The sequence below is a fragment of the Uloborus diversus genome, chromosome 10 (genome assembly GCF_026930045.1).
Source record: "Uloborus diversus isolate 005 chromosome 10, Udiv.v.3.1, whole genome shotgun sequence".
Classification (NCBI taxonomy): Eukaryota; Metazoa; Arthropoda; class Arachnida; order Araneae; family Uloboridae; genus Uloborus; species Uloborus diversus.
In genome coordinates, this window is record NC_072740.1 from 57341355 (window position 1) to 57359449 (window position 18095).

The 18095-nt window shown below is 35.8% G+C and overlaps 1 protein-coding gene across 1 annotated transcript in view; it reads right to left on the bottom strand.

Annotated features, from left to right (window-relative positions):
* Positions 1–14739, bottom strand: part of LOC129231386 (twinfilin-2-like) — a 55574-nt gene extending 40835 nt beyond the window's left edge. The window contains exon 1 of the mRNA XM_054865683.1: positions 14629–14739. Within this exon, the coding sequence (XP_054721658.1) occupies positions 14629–14653 (25 nt within the window). The 5' untranslated portion in view covers positions 14654–14739. The remainder of the gene's footprint in view (positions 1–14628) is intronic.
* Between the last annotated feature and the right edge of the window lie 3356 nt (positions 14740–18095).

Below are 18095 nucleotides of genomic sequence, written 5' to 3' on the forward strand. Positions count from 1 at the left end.
AGCATACTCCAAATGAGGTCTTACTAAACTCCTATATAAAGGCAGAAGAACTTTCTTAGATTTGTTTGAAATAGATCTCTTGATGAACCCAAGCATTTTGTTGGCTTTGTTACTAGCAATACTGCACTGTTGACTAAACTTGAAGTCCTGATTTATAAAGACACCCAGATCCATAACATTTTCTGCCTGATTTATGACTGAACCCTGTAAATGATATCTCATACGCTTATTTCCATGACCTAAGTGTAGCACTTGACATTTCCCTACATTAACTGCCATACCTCATTTATCTGCCCACTTAGTAATATGATATAAATCCTCTTGCAGCTGTTTTACTTGTTCTTCATTTTCGACAATCCCCATAACTTTTACATCGTCAGCAAAACAATTCAAAATACAAAAGTGACGACCAGCAACAGGCTCTGGGCCCAGCTAGACTGGTCCTAGTCAATTTACAATCCCCAGTGAAGATCAATGGCCCTCTTAAAACTATCTACTCCCTTGCTCATTACCACCTCTTCCGGTAAACTGTTCCAAGGTTCCACTACCCTGCTAAAATAATAATTTTTCCTAACATCCATGTTAGCCTGAGATTTAAATAGCTTAAAACAATGACCCCTTGTCCTGTTTTCAGTGCTAAACTTCAGCCCTGTAACATCTTTCATTTTAATAAATTTAAACAACTGAACCATGTCCTCTCGGTTTCTTCTTTGCTCAAGACTGTACATTTTTAGCCTTCTAAGCCTGGAATCATAGTCTAAGTGAGAAGGTCCATTTATTAGCCTTGTAGCTCGCCTTTGAACCCTTTCCAATACATTAATGTCTTTCTTAAGATAAGGAGACCAAAACTGAACAGCATACTCCAAATGAGGTCTTACCAAACTTCTATATAAGGGCAGAAGAACTTCTTTAGATTTGTTTGAAATAGATCTATTGATAAACCCAAGCATCTTATTGGCCTTGTTACTAGCAATGCTGCACTGTTGGCTAAACTTTAAATCCTGACTTATTAAGACCCCCAGATCAGTAACTTCGTCAGCACCCCTAAACTGCAATGTTTTCTTCCCATTCCAATTAGCTAGATTGTAAAATATGCATTTGTTTGAAATAACTTCTAAAAATGTCTTGCTTGGAAAAAACAAAACTTCAACACCTTGTTCCATAAAATTAATTTCTGTTTTTTTCTCGTCCAAACTTTAAGTTACTTTCTCATTCTCATTGTAGAATCGGTTGCTATCATCATGCACAGCAAAGTATTTCTGATGTTCCAGTAGAGAATGAATTTCATTGTAGCACCATGTTTTAATATTTTCTAAGCAGGAATGTTTTAGCAATTGTTTTATTGCATATTCTTCCCTCTTGTTCTCCTTTTCATAAACAATTCCAAAAAAAAAAAAAAAATGCTCATTTTGCAATTGGGGGCATCAGCTTGTTAAGATGCTTTTATTTTTTTGCAAGCAAGGTTTTTCTTGATGACTACATTTTTCTATTTTGGAGTCTTCTTTTCATGCTTCATATTCGCTTTTTCTTCTGCTTCTTTTTCTCTTGCATTTACAAGATACAAAACAGTTTAATTTGTTTTAACTACACATTTTGTATTAATTAGCCTCTTCATTTGGAACTTAAAGGGTTTCCTACTTCGATTCCTGATGGGTGCCCTAATTGCATGCTGACTATATTTTCAAAGTTGGGGTAGATTTGCAAGCCAGAATGGCGTGATACTTCAACAGTAATTGGAGATGATATATCATCATCCAATTTTTACTAGGAACATTATAATTTCTTTTTACGAGAGTTTGGAACAGTAAAGTAAAAGACCGATATTATTTCCACAGAAATAAGTACGAAAATCACCTAAAATATCAGAAAATATACTGACTAAGAACTATCCCAGTGATCAAAAATTACCCCAATAAGCTGGGATATAAATCAGTGTAATTTTAACACTAACTTTTTTTTAAATGTCAGCAAATAGCACATTAAATTCAACATTTTGTGAGAGCTTCCCGCTGAATTAGCGTAATTTTAGATTTTCTTGTAATATGAAGAAATGTGTTGAAATTTCAGCAAAATTATAGTTGTAAGATTATTTGTAGAAAATCTGCAGAAATTCTGTAGAATTTATGCACAAAATTTGTTGAAGTTTTCCTTTCACATTTGAACAGAATTGTTTTGCAGCTCAGGCATCTGTTCTGTGACATACATCGCAAATTTAATAGTACAGACTGTTTAACGACTTTCAAGGGACCACAAAAAATCGTCCTCAAGTAGTACGCGTACTTAAATGGAATGCTTTAAAAACTACAGTGGAGCATCCAGGACTGTGAAAAGCAGTTTTTAAATAGAGAAAATCGTTAAATAGAGTGTTGTTAAACAGAGAGCCAACTGTATTCTGCTTTTGGGCTTCCCACAATGACAGAAAATGTGTCTGATTTCCCCCGAAATACAAGTGTCACCTTAACTTCACAAGAGTACGAAAAACTACGCTCTTCTTTTTGTAACTATCTTGAGGCTCTAAACAGAGTGTTATGAAAGGAATACATTTGAAATACATAGAAAAAAAATTTAACCCCTTATTCTGGATTATTTTTACTCTCATAAGCAAAAGAAGGCCGAAGTGTGTCTAGACTAAAACACTTTTCTTTCATTACTTCTTACCGAAAATTATTTCATTTTAGTGCTGAGTTTTCCATTCTTCTGGTCGTTAATGAGGTGGTCAGTATATAAAGGTGGTAGCTCATAGAAGTTTCACTGTATATGTATATGGGTGAATATCTGGAAAAGTGCTAATTAAGAATACAGTCGATTCCCGCTACAACGAGATCCGACTTACGCGAAATGGCTATAGCGTGATTTTTTCCCCAGTAAAGAATTTTAGACCTAACGCAAATTCCTCACCCACAACACAAAAGTTTTCAAAAGGGAATTTTGGTGTGTAAGTATCGGTTTTGTTATTGGCTACAAAATATTTTTTTCCATGAATGGGCCTTCATTCCTTTAGCATCACTGAGAACGGAAGCTCTCACACCCTACTAGTCTGAACATCGCTAATACAAATAACTACTCCTCATTTTCCATTTATTTTTTGCATTCTAAATGTGAAAGTTGATGAAATATAATAACACCTGAGAGTGCTGTTTCATCTTAAGTTTGTAAAGAAAGAAAGAAAAAGAGAAAGTTTCTGACAATTAAAGAAAAGCTAAAGATTATGTGCTAGAACAACTATAAAATGCATCGAAGATAGCGCAACAATTAGGTATGAGTGAATCTTCTATATGTACAATTTAAAGTCAAAAAAAGGAAATCCGTAAAAGTTTGCCGAGTAGTACCTAAGCAAAATGCAGAAATTATAAAAATGGAAGCTGCTATTGAAGTGTGAATTTAAGAAATGAAGGGGGGTGTTGCCATAGATGTGGAAACGTTGTAATAGAACTAGTGAAACAACTATTGTGTATTTAACAATATATAAGAATAACGGTTTGATCACACAGCATAAATGAATCGCTGATTTTGAAAAGGGCGTAAGTCACCAGTAATTGATTTTGAGAAAACTTGATAAAACCGTTTATCTTAAGTTACAAATTAATTATTATAAATCTATAGCAGTGTCATTCCAAAGGTATTGCTCTTACATATGTTCAGTGAAGTTTTGGTTAATTTCCGATTTAATTTGGATCAAATACCGAATTTACAAATTAGATGACTTACACCCTTTTCAAAATCAATCGGTTTTTTGCAGCAAAAAAAATATTTTATTTGCACTTATTTATAAGATATTTTTAATTGTACAAATTGTTTGGTGTTGTTAGAAGCCGTATTTTTCCAAGCGAGGATCATTTTGTAGAATCCATGGTGTTATTCGGGAATGTGAAAGAGGAGCTTTCTAATGTCAGTCAACTTCTTTTCATTGATGGGCACCTGATCAGTGAGTGTATGCTGGCGTAGTTGGTAGATCGGGGATGTTCTTGACTTTCAGGAGTTTGTAACTGTTGTAGCTTATATTGCTTTTGACCGTCAATCCGGTCAAAAGCAATAAGGATCCTAGGTGTTGAAGAATCAAACACGTACATCTTGTTGGAACTGACCCCCCCCCCCCCGAAGAATAAATCGTGATAATCTCTCTTCTGGCCTGGGCTGGTCTTTTTCAAAGAGAAGCAGTATTTCTTAACAAACTCTGGCCACCATTGACTGAAATCTTTGACTTCTTTGGGGCATAGCACTTTGACAGTGAAGGGATCCTTTCGGGTATCCAGAATCAATGCATGATATTCGTCAGGGACTTAGATGTTTTCTCTGCTGGCCCGGTAGCAGAAACTTTCTAGCCAGTCTGCGACACTATTTCCGGTAGTTGAAAATAATCTGCAGCATTATTATTAGTTTTATTTTAAGTTTTAATAAAATACACAAGTCCTTTGTGAAGGCCAAGACTTGGACAATTTTCCAGCTGGCCAGTGGCCACTAGACCCGAAAAACTTAGTGGCCACCACTGTCGCTGAGTTTTAAAGCAATAAGGGGGGGGGGGAGGGAGGAAGCAGCTTTCACTACTTTCATAAAAATAAATATAACTCTACACACTATGAAAACCAATTCTTCAAGACATATTAATTTTAATATGGAAAATTTGCATTGAAATGTGTTTTTAAATTTTTTAAATTAGTAAATGAGAAGTTGGCAGGAAACTGCATTTTAGATGAAATATTTAGCTTATAGCAAAGCCTTCAAATCAATGAGGATCAAATACAACTGTGCAGATAATAATTCGCATTTTTCAAAAAAAATTTTATAAAAAGAAAAAAAAAACATGATTTATTGAACACTTTATGTTATCTTCAATAGTTTGTGTTGAGGTAAACATCCAATTCTGTTTTTGGAAACTTAGGTAAGTATTAGTATCCTTCATTTCTATCTTGCGAATGGCCAAACATGGCGTCTACGCGAAAAATTCATGGTTATAAATAGATATTTGAATTTGTTGCATAAAAGTAGCAATAAATTCAAAACCCTTAAAAAACTACAATTTATGTGAAATAGTCAGTTTTTAGCACATTAGCCTCTAAAGCAATGAAGATAAGATAATATTCTGAAGATAAAATTTTGCAATTTCAAAGACTATAATTAAGAATTATCCAAAAAAAAAAGACACATTTTGCTTAATTTTCAGCAGTTTGCATTGCAATAAACATCTAATTCCGTTTTTGAAAACGTAGGCACTTCATGAGTCTTACGTACCAACATCTTGGGAATGACCAAACATGGCGACTACGCTAAAAATTAAGATATTAATTTCTGAATTTGTTGCAAAAAATATTTTCAAAATAAAAATCCTCATGAGACTAAACTTTAGTAAAAAAGTTTTAGCGCTTTTGCGTCCGAAGCAATAAGGATAAGGTGAAATTTTCACATAAAATTTTTCACTTCTCAAGAAAATTATTTTAAAAAATAAAAATAAAAGAACGATTTGCTGTAGATTTTAAGTTATTTTCATTTCTTGGCAGAAAGATAATACATCCAATTCATCTTTGTATTTGAAAACTTTTGAACTTTTCTACTTCGATTTTGTGAATGACCAAATATGGCGACTATGTTTCTAGTTGAAATGCTGAAGCATCCATCGCTCAAAAAGCGATCTTTTTTAAGTTGTATTTCTTTTTTTTTTCTTTTATTTATTTATTTATTTATTTATTTTCCCCTTTCTTTCGTTTTGTTCTTTGGTAAAATTATCTGCAGGCTGCCGAAAAATCTGCGACGCACGTCTCGCGTCTCGCAGTTTCTGCTACCCGGGTCTGCTGGAATAGTGGTACGTTTTTGTGGGAAATGTTTTAATATACTCCACCATTCGGTGGATTTCAATGGCGAAAATCTTAAAAATTTGGTCGAGGAGCTTGAGCGCAAAGTTCTTTTTGGAGTATCTCTTCCTCTTAACAATCCCTGTAAACGCCTTAGCTTCTTTACGGAGACGCTGTGAAGACTGAGAAAAACCTTTTGACAAACAGATACTTTTTGGGAGCCCTGCATGACATGATAGCTGAAAGTGGACTGCCTCACTCGTAGTTCTCTTTTCTGGGACGATGTTTTTTGACTTCATGGTGATCAACGAGGGATTGAAAATAGACGTCTTGTATTGTCTTTGATTAAGTAGAGAACAGATTAGCAAGGACACCGTCACGTTTCTCTGGAAAAAATGAATCAAAGCATGTTTCTGACTCCTTTTTTATGTTTTTTTTTTTCCCATTTACTTTGTCCATCATTAATGTTTAAAAAAAAAAAAAACCTAAACCAAAACAACGTAGATAATGACGACGTAATATTGGTAAAATAATGATGCAATATCGCGAAATAGTGACGGAAGATTACCCACTACAGTTCATAAAACACTGTAATACAAGAGAAACAAAAAATATCACCTTGCACAACCAGCAACATCTATTAGAATTTGCCAATGAGTTTGAAAAGGGCGTAAGTTCAATGACTAACGCTCTTTTCAAAATCATCGCAAATTTCCCCTCCATTTTTCTCAATCACTTTTCATACAAACTTATGCCGTTTTTAATCCCATTTAGTAGGTTTACGCTCACAGTACTGTTTCCCATTAATATCTCGATTTGTCAAAAATGGTGACTTACGCCCTTTTCAAAATCAGCGATTCAAATAGTCTTTATCTTCACTTTTTTAAGTTACAAATATCCTGGAACCAAGGGCGCAAAGTTTAAGGGGGGCTCAGATATTTTCCCCATGGTTTAGCAGGATATTTTCCACATAGAAAACCGATTTCAGTACAGATTAAAGTTATTAAAATTTGACATTTTTAATAACTTATTCATTAATTGCTGGAGAAGAAATGCTTTTACATTTTTGCAAAGTAAAAGTATTAAAAGCAATGAAGTTCTAATTTCAAAAGGGGGGGGAGCTTGAGCCCCCCCCCCTTACTCTCCAATATTCTTAGTTTCTTAGATCAAATTGTAACTCAGGGTACTCGACAGGACGCGATTTTAGATCTAGTTTTCTGCGACATGGAAGGCTCTGTTCAGGGGTTATGTGTAGGGGAACACATTGGAGATAGTGACCACAACAGTATTAGGTTTGGGATTAAATTTGATTTGCATAAAGTAGAGAATTTTAGGTTTGTGCCCAATTTCAGAAATACTGACTTTGTGGCACTTCGGCAGAGTTTGAAAGCAGTTTTTTCTTCTGGATTGGACAATAGCGATGTGAATCTTCAGTGGGCAGAGTTTAAGGAAAATCTAGCGAATACGGTTAGGGATCATGTTCCTTTTAGGAGAAAGGGTGTCAACACTAAAATTTGGCCAATGTAGTTCTCCAGGGAAACTAAAGACGCTCTAAATTACAAGCAAGCTGCTTTTCATAGGTGTAGAGAAACAGGTCACAGTGCAGATAGGCTCAAATATTGTAAGGCAAGGCGTAAATTTAAGTATTTGGTACGGATTCAGAAAAGAGAGTTGGAGCAAAGACTGGCAGATAACATAAACAGGAATCCCAAGAGGTTTTTTGCATACGCTAATTCGGGGAAAGTTCGAAATAGTCATATTGGGCCACTGGTTGATGAGCACGGAATTTTAATTCAGGACGATAGTGATATTGCTAATGTTCTTAATAACTTTTTTTCGAGTGTTTTTAACGATAACTGTATCTCAACAGTTGACACCAACAAGACACAAGCTATAGTACAGCTTGAGGACTTTGTATTTTCCAGGGATGACGTTTTACTTCATTTGAAAAAAAATTAAAGAGACTAAGGCTCCAGGGCCAGATAATATTTATCCGAAAATTTTAGTTGAATGTGCAGAGGAATTAGCAGATGTAATCGCAAACATTTTCAATGCTTCTTATAATTCGGGGACAGTGCCAGAGGACTGGAAGCTGGCTAACATTACACCGCTCTTCAAGAAAGGGTCTAAAGGGATTGCGGGAAATTATAGACCTGTGAGTCTAACTTCGGTGGTTTGCAAAATTTTTGAAACATTGATGAAAATTAAGATAGTAAATTTTCTAGAGACTAATAATCTATTGACTAGTTTTCAGTATGGTTTTAGGAAAGGTAAATCTTGTGCAACTAATTTATTACATTTCTATGACAAAGTTACCATGGCTTTGGACAATAAGAAGCTTGTAGATGTTGTTTACATTGATTTTCAAAAAGCTTTCGATAAGGTACCGCATGTTGCTCTACTTAGTAAATTAGCTGATATAGGAATAGGAGGGAAAACTTTCATTTGGGTAAAAAATTGGCTGATCGGAAGGAAACAAAGAGTAGTTGTAAGGGGAAATTATTCTAATTGGAGTGAGGTCTTAAGCGGGGTTCCTCAAGGATCAGTGTTAGGGCCTGTTTTGTTCATTGTCTTTATGAACGATATTCACAAAAATATTTCTGGGAACATGAATTGTTTTGCTGATGATGTCAAAGTTATGGGGACTGTAGAAAATGAAGAACAAGCAAATCAGCTGCAAGAGGATCTAGATCATATTACGGAGTGGGCTGATAAATGGGGTATGGCTGTTAATGTTGGGAAATGTCAAGTGCTACATTTAGGGCATGGAAATAAGTGTACAAGTTATTATTTGCAAGGTTCAGTCATTAGTCAGGCAGACAAAGTTACTGATCTGGGGGTCCTAATAAGTCAGGATTTAAAGTTTAGCCAACAGTGCAGCATTGCTAACAACAAAGCCAATAAGATGCTTGGGTTTATCAATAGATCTATTTCAAATAAATCTAAAGAAGTTCTTCTGCCCTTATATAGAAGTTTAGTAAGACCCCACTTGAAGTATGCTGTTCAGTTTTGGTCTCCTTATCTTAAGAAAGACATTAATGTATTGGAAAGGGTTCAAAGGCGGGCTACAAGGCTAATAAGTGGACTTTCCCACTTAGATTATGGTTCCAGACTTAGAAGGCTAAAAATGTACAGTCTTGAGCAAAGAAGAGACCGAGAGGACATGATTCAGTTGTTTAAATTTATTAAAACGAAAGATGTTACGGGGCTAAAGTTTAGCACTGAAAACAGGACAAGGGGTCATTGTTTTAAGCTATTTAAATCTCAGGCTAACATGGATATTAAGAAAAATTATTATTTTAGCAGGGTAGTGGAACCTTGGAACAGCTTACCGGAAGAGGTGGTAATGAGCAAAGGAGTAGACAGTTTTAAGAGGGCCATTGATCTTCACTGGGGATTGTAAATTGACTAGGACCAGTCTAGCTGGGCCCAGAGCCTGTTGCTGGTCGTCACTTTTGTATTTGTATTTGTATTTGTATATCAGTAGTCAGTAAGTCAGGTCAGTATCAGTAGTAAGTCAGGACTTGACTGTTGTCCTAGATGAATTTCTCAAGCACTTATAATTAAAAACCAAAAAAAAATTTATCATATACACAGTCCAGTCACATTAATGTGACCACCACGTACTTTCCACATCAGAGTTAAATAACCAATTACAGAAAAAAGGTGGCAGCACAGTGCAGTTGAGCTTATATAAAGGGTGTGTGAGGGCTTCAGAAAACATTTCAACCGTTGGCGTAATGAAGAAACGAAGCAATTTATTTGACGTCCAAAAGGGCATGATCATTGGCTTTCGGGCCAAGGGTGGAAGCATTTCCGAAATGGCTGAGTTTGTGAACTGTTCGCGTGCCGCTGTGGTAAAAGTATACCGTGCATGGCAAAATGGGACTGTCCAAAATCAGTGACATGGCAAATGTGGTGCACCACGGGCCATAGATGACAGAGGCGAACGACGGTTGCGGAGATGCGTTCGGGCAGATAGACGGGCTACCGTTGAACAACTGACCACCAAAATGAACCAAGGGGCTACCAAAAGTGTCTCCCAAACAGCGAACATTGCTGCATCTGGGCCTCCGAAGCAAACGCCTGGTTCGTGCACCTATGCTGACTGCTGTTCATTGACGACGAAGGCTAGAATTTGCACGCCAGTACAGCAGCTGGACGTCCACTGAATGGCGACAGGTAGCGTTTTCAGATAAATTGCGTTTTATGCTCCATCGGACAGATGGACGTTGGCGTATAAAGCGTGAAACCTCTGAAAGGAACCACCCTGCAACCATTGCCGGAACGGTCCAAGCTGGAGGCGGGAGCATTATGGTCTGGGGAATGTTTTCCTGGCATTCTCTGGGTTCATTGATCATTGTGGAAGGCACGATGGATCAATACAAGTACGCATCTGTCCTTGTGGACCATGTCCACCCCTACATGCGCATTGTTTTTCCTCAGGATGATGGCATCTTCCAGCAGGACAATGCGAGGTGCCATACAGCTGCCAGTGTACGTGCGTGGTTCGAAGAGCACCAGGATGAGTTTACCGTCCTCCCCTGGCAAGCAAACTCACCTGACTTAAACCCAATCGAGCATCTGTGGGACCATCTCGATCGAGTTGTTCGCGCCATGGATCCTCAACCGCGTAATCTAGCGCAGCTGGCCATGGCATTAGAGTCGGCATGGCTCAACATCCCAGAGAACACCTTCAGGGACCTAAGTATCTCTCTTCCTTCACGTCTCGCAGCAGCCCACTCTGGGAAAGGTGGTTATTCTGGCTTTTGACAGATGGTCACATTAATGTGAGTAGACTGTGTAGATGCATCATAGTGCAAACTTTGTTGCACATTATGGTGGGTTAAAAAAAAAAAATTCGAAATGTTAAGGGGCAGAGGATTAAAAAGGTGCTAAATGGTCTCAAACTAACATGTGTGAAATTTTATTCGATTCTGATAGGTCTTTTTGCCTCCGGATTGAGTTAGAAGTTTGGATTTCCTTACCCAAATAGGACACGTTCCATGTAAGATTGCAATAACAGTAAATGTTACTTCCTTTACAGAAACAAGTGATAAAACTTTCAATTTGCACCTGGTTTAAATTCATACTCGCCATTTTAGGTATTAAAATTAGCTGAAAATGTGTGAATTTGGTCAAACTCCCCTTGCCTACTGCATAACCTAAATTAGTAAGAGATGCTAAAAGTTTTACCTTTTGAAATGCAGCATCAGACTTTTGAAATCCTATCCAAAAATAACTAAGGAAATAATCAGAATCATTTCACCAAGCTAGTAAATTGCTATTTGACACTTTATCTTGCAGTTGGAAAGATATTGACTATATTTGTCCGAAAAAAAAAAAAAAAAAAACATGAGAGAGGGAGAGATATTACAACTTCAGTCTCAAGAAGAAAGTAAAGACAGTTTTAGTATCATTACTTCATCGCATGTCTTCTATCGGTTATGAACTGTGAGGATGAGTTCAAGGGACCTTTACAAGCTTCAAACTACAAATGCTTATATCGAAAAATTAACTACTCCAAGCAATACAGTGAACTTTAATTTGTTTTCACGGGCATGTGACAGATACGAAGACAAGGCTGGAGTCAGAGGTGTGCAGAGGGGACGGGGGGTTGGAGAAAGGACACCTGGTGGCCAGGGCCCGAGCCTGAAGGAGGCCCAATATTTTTAGTAACTTCAGAAATTATTGAGAAAAACATGCTTTGTTGGAAGCGCAAAACAGCAAGAAAATCTGTCCTGGCAAGAACCAAAGCCTAGCAAAATGTCTCATGTTCTATGGCTAACTCGTACTAATTGAATTCTACATTTGTGTTATCAGTGGAATATCTTTCTGAATATTTGATAATTCTTGCAATATAAGTTGCCAGAGTACATGCTCTAATCTGGTTTGCTATCAAAAGTTACCTTTTATGGGCATATTAGCTCTGCAGTTGTTCAAAATCACTGCAACTAGATATTTATCCACTGAGTTAAGTGCAAAATAAATCCTGTAATCCAAAGAAACAGTGTTTTCGCATGCCCTAAAAATTAATTTATTGCAATGTTGACAAATTTGAAACAACACATCCGTGAATTGGCAGCCCGTCGGATTTTTGAAGCTTGTAGCGTTCAGCAAAATAGACTCCGAAAAGACAAATTTTTCGTTCTTGTTGTTAAATTTCATGCAGAATCTTACATTGGTCTCAATGACTGGAAAAATGTGTCTGATCCACCAATACTGAAATCAATCTCTGAAGAAAATATTCAAATGTTTGTTTCAGGCAAAAAAAGAACTGTTTACTATGCCTGCCATGCCATACACACAGGCTATTGAAAGGCAGAGGCGGCCACTAGGAGGGTTCATATGGCACAGACTGCGGCATTAAAATGTTTGAGAGGGTTGATTTTAGATTTTTGACCTTAGTTTTTTTGGGGAGGGGGAGTGGGCTCTCGTTCTGGGGGGTACTTCCCAGCATTGGGGGGAGGGGTTTCAAAATCACTCTTTAGGGATGGGAAAGGGTGATTTTGTGGAAGGTCAGTTAAAATTGACACAAGCTTCAACTACATTGCATAAAAAGATAAGCTTTTTTAAGAACCAACTGCAGTCCCTGAAACTTATGCCAAAACTAGATAGTAAGGACTTTCAAGCTATTTTAAGATGAATATTTTTAATTTTGAAAATTATTGATTATCATAAACGCTTTTGTAAACAATGATTAATACTTAGACCACCTTAAATTGTTATATATATTTGTAATTTTCTTTTTCAGTTTTTTAACGAAAATAGATTTTTTCCCTTAAGTACAGGATTTTCAAACTCAATCCAGAGGCAGAAAATGAACTCCTATTTGAATGAAATTTTATATATAACCTTAAAACATCATTTGGCACCTTTTTCTTGCCCTGTCCGTTGGAAATCGGAAACTTCTTTTTTTACCATAGGACGATGACCCACCCTATTTGCACATGCAATCCATGACAAAATTTGAGGTTTTACTAATATGCGACACTGAAAGTATACTTTATGACTTTAGTTGCTCCAAAATCATGTCGGTAACTGTCCCACGTTCGAATCGCAAGTTTCAAAGTAATCCTGTACATTATAAACCATTGCAGCAGAAACAAATAATTAAATGAAGTATTGTGTTTTATGTTTGACTATGAGAATAGACTCTTTGTGTTTTAGAAAAAATTAATTTACGTTGATAAAAAAAGCAATTTATTCTTGGCCCAAGTTTTCATACCATGTTTGGAGTGCAAACTTTTGGCATGGTTATTTCTCATAAAAAAAAAAAAAAAAAAAAAAACATTTACTTGGCTCCAATGGATTGTGTGGGATGAAACCTATTGTGTGAAGTTCCAATCAAAAGTTTTCACTTCAGTTATATAGAATTTTCCAATCTTTACTTTTCTGTTTCTACCAAATGAAGCGTCATGTAGTAGCTCAAATTAAAACGAAAAATAAATGAATTTCTCAACGTATTTTTGCATAATTGAAAATAATTTTTCTGTAATGAAAATAATAATGCTTTTTAATTTTCGAATCTTTAATTTGCAACGTTCAGTGATAAAAAATTCGGAAATTTGTCATGTCGGCAATAATAATGTTGGTAACACCTAAGTAGAAACCATTTGTTACTGAACTGATGCCATGTGATACCGATTATTTTCACAATGCTTTCCTTGTGTAATGAGTTTAATTTCTTAAAATATGCTTCTGAAACATTATTTTCTCCCTAAAGTTTGAGTTCTCTAACAAAATTTTATCTTCCCCCACCCACCTCCCAATGTAAACAGAGTGTAAAATTGTGGCAAATAAGAAACCAGGGTAGGACAATTTTTTTGGTAGCAAATGCAATTTTTGCCGCTCTCTACATTTGATCTCAATTTTGAAGTCATCAACTATCAAATACACCTTTTGTGACTTAAATTAAACATATTTCAATGGTATATCTTTTATTACAAAGACAACAAGTTTAATTACACCTCTACATTAGTATGTGATCCAAGTTGAAAGTGCATGTTTGAGCAGGTCAAGGGGTACTCTCTTGGACATTTTTCTGAACTAAAGTTGTAAAAAAATGCAATTTTAGGGAAAGAAGAGCTTTGAGGGCTCATCCGCAAAAGTTTTCAAAATTTAGGTCAAAAAATACAGTATTACGCAATGTATGTGATATGCCAGTGGCATTAATTATTGTCCAACATTAAACAATATTCTGAAAATTTATGTTAAAATTCACTAATTCATTCCTTATTTCAGAGTAATTTTCTGACAATGTCAATAAATATTAGTTTTTTTTTTTTTTAAACATATAGCATAACTAAGAGCATTGAAGAATGAGCTTTGTTTTTCAAAGAGCTACACAAAATAAATAGTTTGCAAAAATATTTTATGTGACAGATTTTGTAAAAAAAGAAGATGCAATAACCTTTTCAAGGTTACATTACTAAACGTATGGTAATTTTAATCGCAGAAAAAAAAAACGCTGGCTCCCAAGATTCTCTGATCCATTTAAATTTTCATACGTAGCATAGTAGCTGCTAATGTCAAAAACTAATATTCTCGATTATAACATAAATAATAAATCAAACAATTTACAATCCATCATGAATTCAACAGGAATAAAACGAACATCAATATGAGAAAAAACAAGTAACAAAAATAAATTGCGTGATTTCATTCAGGAAAAACAATTAAAAGCGTGAATGGATTGTGACAGTTGAGAAATTTGTTTAAAAGGTCCACTCTGACGGACACTTATTACGTCATAACATTACGATATTGCGAAAATTTAAATCATTCAATTACGATTAAAATATCGGCCAAGAAACATTAAAATTTCGTTTGGAGGAAATACCTTGTATCCCTGTTTGATGGGACATACTAAAAAAACCTGTTTTCCGCAGACGAGACCACAACACAAAATCTGAGCAAAACAAATCCAAATCGCTCTCGCCTCCCGATAGTTGTTGCCACATATGATGATAAAAAACATTACTGAATGGGATCGCTGAGAATTCTGGGATGCAGCGAGACCTGCGGTGCATTCGGAAACAAGGATCGGTCGCACCGGTGGTGGAACCGATGACGTCACTTAAACGTGTTCGGAAACGCTGCGGTCGTTTTCTGGCGGTCGACTTGGTAGCAACCTGTCGCAACGCTGCCTGGAAGCGGTTAGCGAGATCACACAAAGTCTGTGTTGGCCAAACCGGTCATGTTTCATGTTTCAATCGTCATTTTATCCCATCACGAAAGTTACGCTTTGATTGAAGCGTCGTTTTGCTGCTGAACTAAGGGCCGGATTCAAGTGAAACACTACACAATCGCAAAAAAAGATAATCGCAATTGATGAGATTTGCAATTGCTGTTGGCAGTCGAATTCAAGTGAAACAATTTGGACGATCGCAAGTGAGAAGTCGGAGTAGGAGCTACTGGTCGATGATAATCGCAAGTACATGGAGCAATTAACTGATGTCAACCAATGAGAGAATTAGGTTTGAGCTCCCTGGGTTTGAGATGGTTAAAATCGTGATGCAATATTTGTTTTGATGTTGAATTCATGTTCGCTCGCGTAATGGATATGTTCCGTGCTTTTTTTTTTTTCAACTTTTAGTTCTACAGTTGGAAAAGAAAGCAAACTGGATAAAAAATGTTGCCGTTTAAGAAATGCTTTATATGTTCCACATGCATATTGTATTTGTTTTGAATAAAACGCATGATGTTTAAAGGAAAATTACGATTTGGTAGTCATCCGATGAGAATGAATCTGATGAGGATCAAAGATTTTCAAATAATTTTCTCAGAACGACAATTGAATAATACTTAGAGAATTTTGAATTTAAACTGCCCACTCAGCATAATGTCGTCGCCCAGGTGTCACTGGAACGTCATCTGCTGATGATAGAGGCGTCCTGGCAACGTCACTCCCCGGCGTCCTAAGTCTGCCCCCATGTCCGGGTTCAATAACGGTCTGCAGACGTCCCCAGAAGGGCACCGTCTGCCGTCAGGGAGACGAACTGCGACTATTAAGGGACGACGCAGAGACATCTCAGGATCGCCTTAGGGCTGACTAACCCACATAAAAGCGACGGTCTCACGGCGCCCTAGGGTCGTCCACAGATACACCCTTCGGCGTCGGGTGACCGTTTACAGTGCTTTATATTGTGTAGAGTAAGCTTTATTTGACTATTTTATTTTTTATTTCAACTTATTATTTTTTTAAAATTCAGTTTACTTCATTTTGTAGCTCATTTAGTTACGAAAATTTTTATTATTACAATTATTTTTTTTCCCTTAAAAATTCATCAGGTTTGCAGCCCCAATGTTATTTGACAAAATGAAGCAAACTAATTTTTTAAAAATATAAATTTAATTAAAAAATAAAAAAGCCAATTAAAGCAATTTTAGTTCAGTATATTTATCATCACTATAAAATACATATATTGAACGCATTTCAGTTTTTTTTTTTTTTCAGATCAATTTCACTCTCAGATAATTAAAAAAGTTGTCATTCATTGTTTTGGTGCATTGTATTCTATTGATTATTTCTTCCAAACTCTTTGGAGAATGGAAAGTCCAACAATCTTTTCCTAAAGCAGCTTGAAAAACACAAAAATACAGTTTAGGCATATTGCATTCCTTGAATGAAAATTTTTATTATCATTTTATGTACCTTCTTACTTGTCTATGTTTATGACTTCCCATTTTTTAAAAAAATCATTAATATAAGAATTTAATATAGCTATTATAAGAATTTAAAATGCAAAATTTTAGTTCACTGTGATAAAACATTAAAGAGGTAGCCGTTTTATTCAACATATAATTGGAGATTTTCAAGTTTTAAGCAACTGCTTTGAATTTTCTTATAGCAAGTGGCTTGAAAAGATCCTCTTAGTAATGCAATTTAAAACTACTTGAACTAGCTGTTAATAAAATATCTTTCCTACAATGGAGCAGCCCCTGCACTGCTTATACATTTTCACATGTATTTTATTTATTCCTTTTAATAACTTCCCAAAACCTGAATATACATAGTACAACTTCTAGCCCAGTACATAATATTAAGATTGCAATCAAATTTTGTTTCCAATTGAAAAACAATTCAAAATTCTTATTCGCGATATAAAAAGTTGTCTAAATGAACATGTACATTTAAACAAGTTATTCTCAATTTATTCCCTGCATGTAAACAATCAATATTAAACTGAAATACAGTCCCCCCCCCCAAGTTGATAAAACTAGTGCACAATTGGTTCTTATCAATACACAATGAAATTCTAACTGAAAATAATTAAATACATTAAGCCAGGACTTAGTTTTGCAAAAGAAAAAAAGAAGTACAAGTAGCACAACATTCTTATATAATTTAACTGAATTTCATTTAATGAATTCCATGAAGTTTGATACAAAGAGCAGTACTAGAATAATACAATGAAACACCTTTATTGACAAATTTTATACAATAGATTTCTTTAATTGTTGGCTGTTTCCCTTATCAGCTAGTTTGCTGAACGCTTCAGCCAGGATTTCATTTTCCCTTGGTCATCTGCTACCTTCATGTTTTTTCCAATACCATCTGAAAAAGAACTAATGAAGAGAAAAAATAAGAATATTTTCAAAAACCACAAAAACGGACAGCACAATATTAATGGGTTGGGGGGGGGGGAGAGAAAGAAAAACGTTGCTTGCTCAATACAGGAAAAAGTCATGCGATTTTATAAGCTATTGTACTAAGAAAATTCTTATTCCTGGCTTGTCAAAATATTGTCCTATTCCTTTAGTCCCCACTGTAAAATGAGTAATCAAAAGATTCATCCCCCTTCTCACAGGGGCGGATCCAGAAATTGTTGTAAAGGGAGTCATGTTTCAATGTCGAACGTTGTACCACCTACGTAAAAAAGTATCAGTTAAGTCCATCCCCCAAGGATGATGGCGCACCCCCTCACATGCTACAAGGCCCCCTAACCCAATGAGATCAAAATTCTTTCAATTATGCCATACCAACCCCCTATTTTTTTCAATGTCGCAACCTGCACCACAGATCATATTTTTTCAAATTTTCATCATAAAAGTCATATTTCTTTTGGCAGATAGGCTGATCATGCTACCACAAGCTTTGAATATATGGCATTAAATTTATAAAATATTGGAAAAGCATAGACACACATGTGGTTTGAGGTGGAAGAGTGCTCTGAAAAAACCGTTGAACTCATTAGTCATGATTGTTATTTTGAAAATGAACAATTAGAAAACTCAAAATAGCAATAATCCCAGTAAATGAACCCAGTCACTCCTTTGAATTATGAGGCCCTGAGAAGAAATACC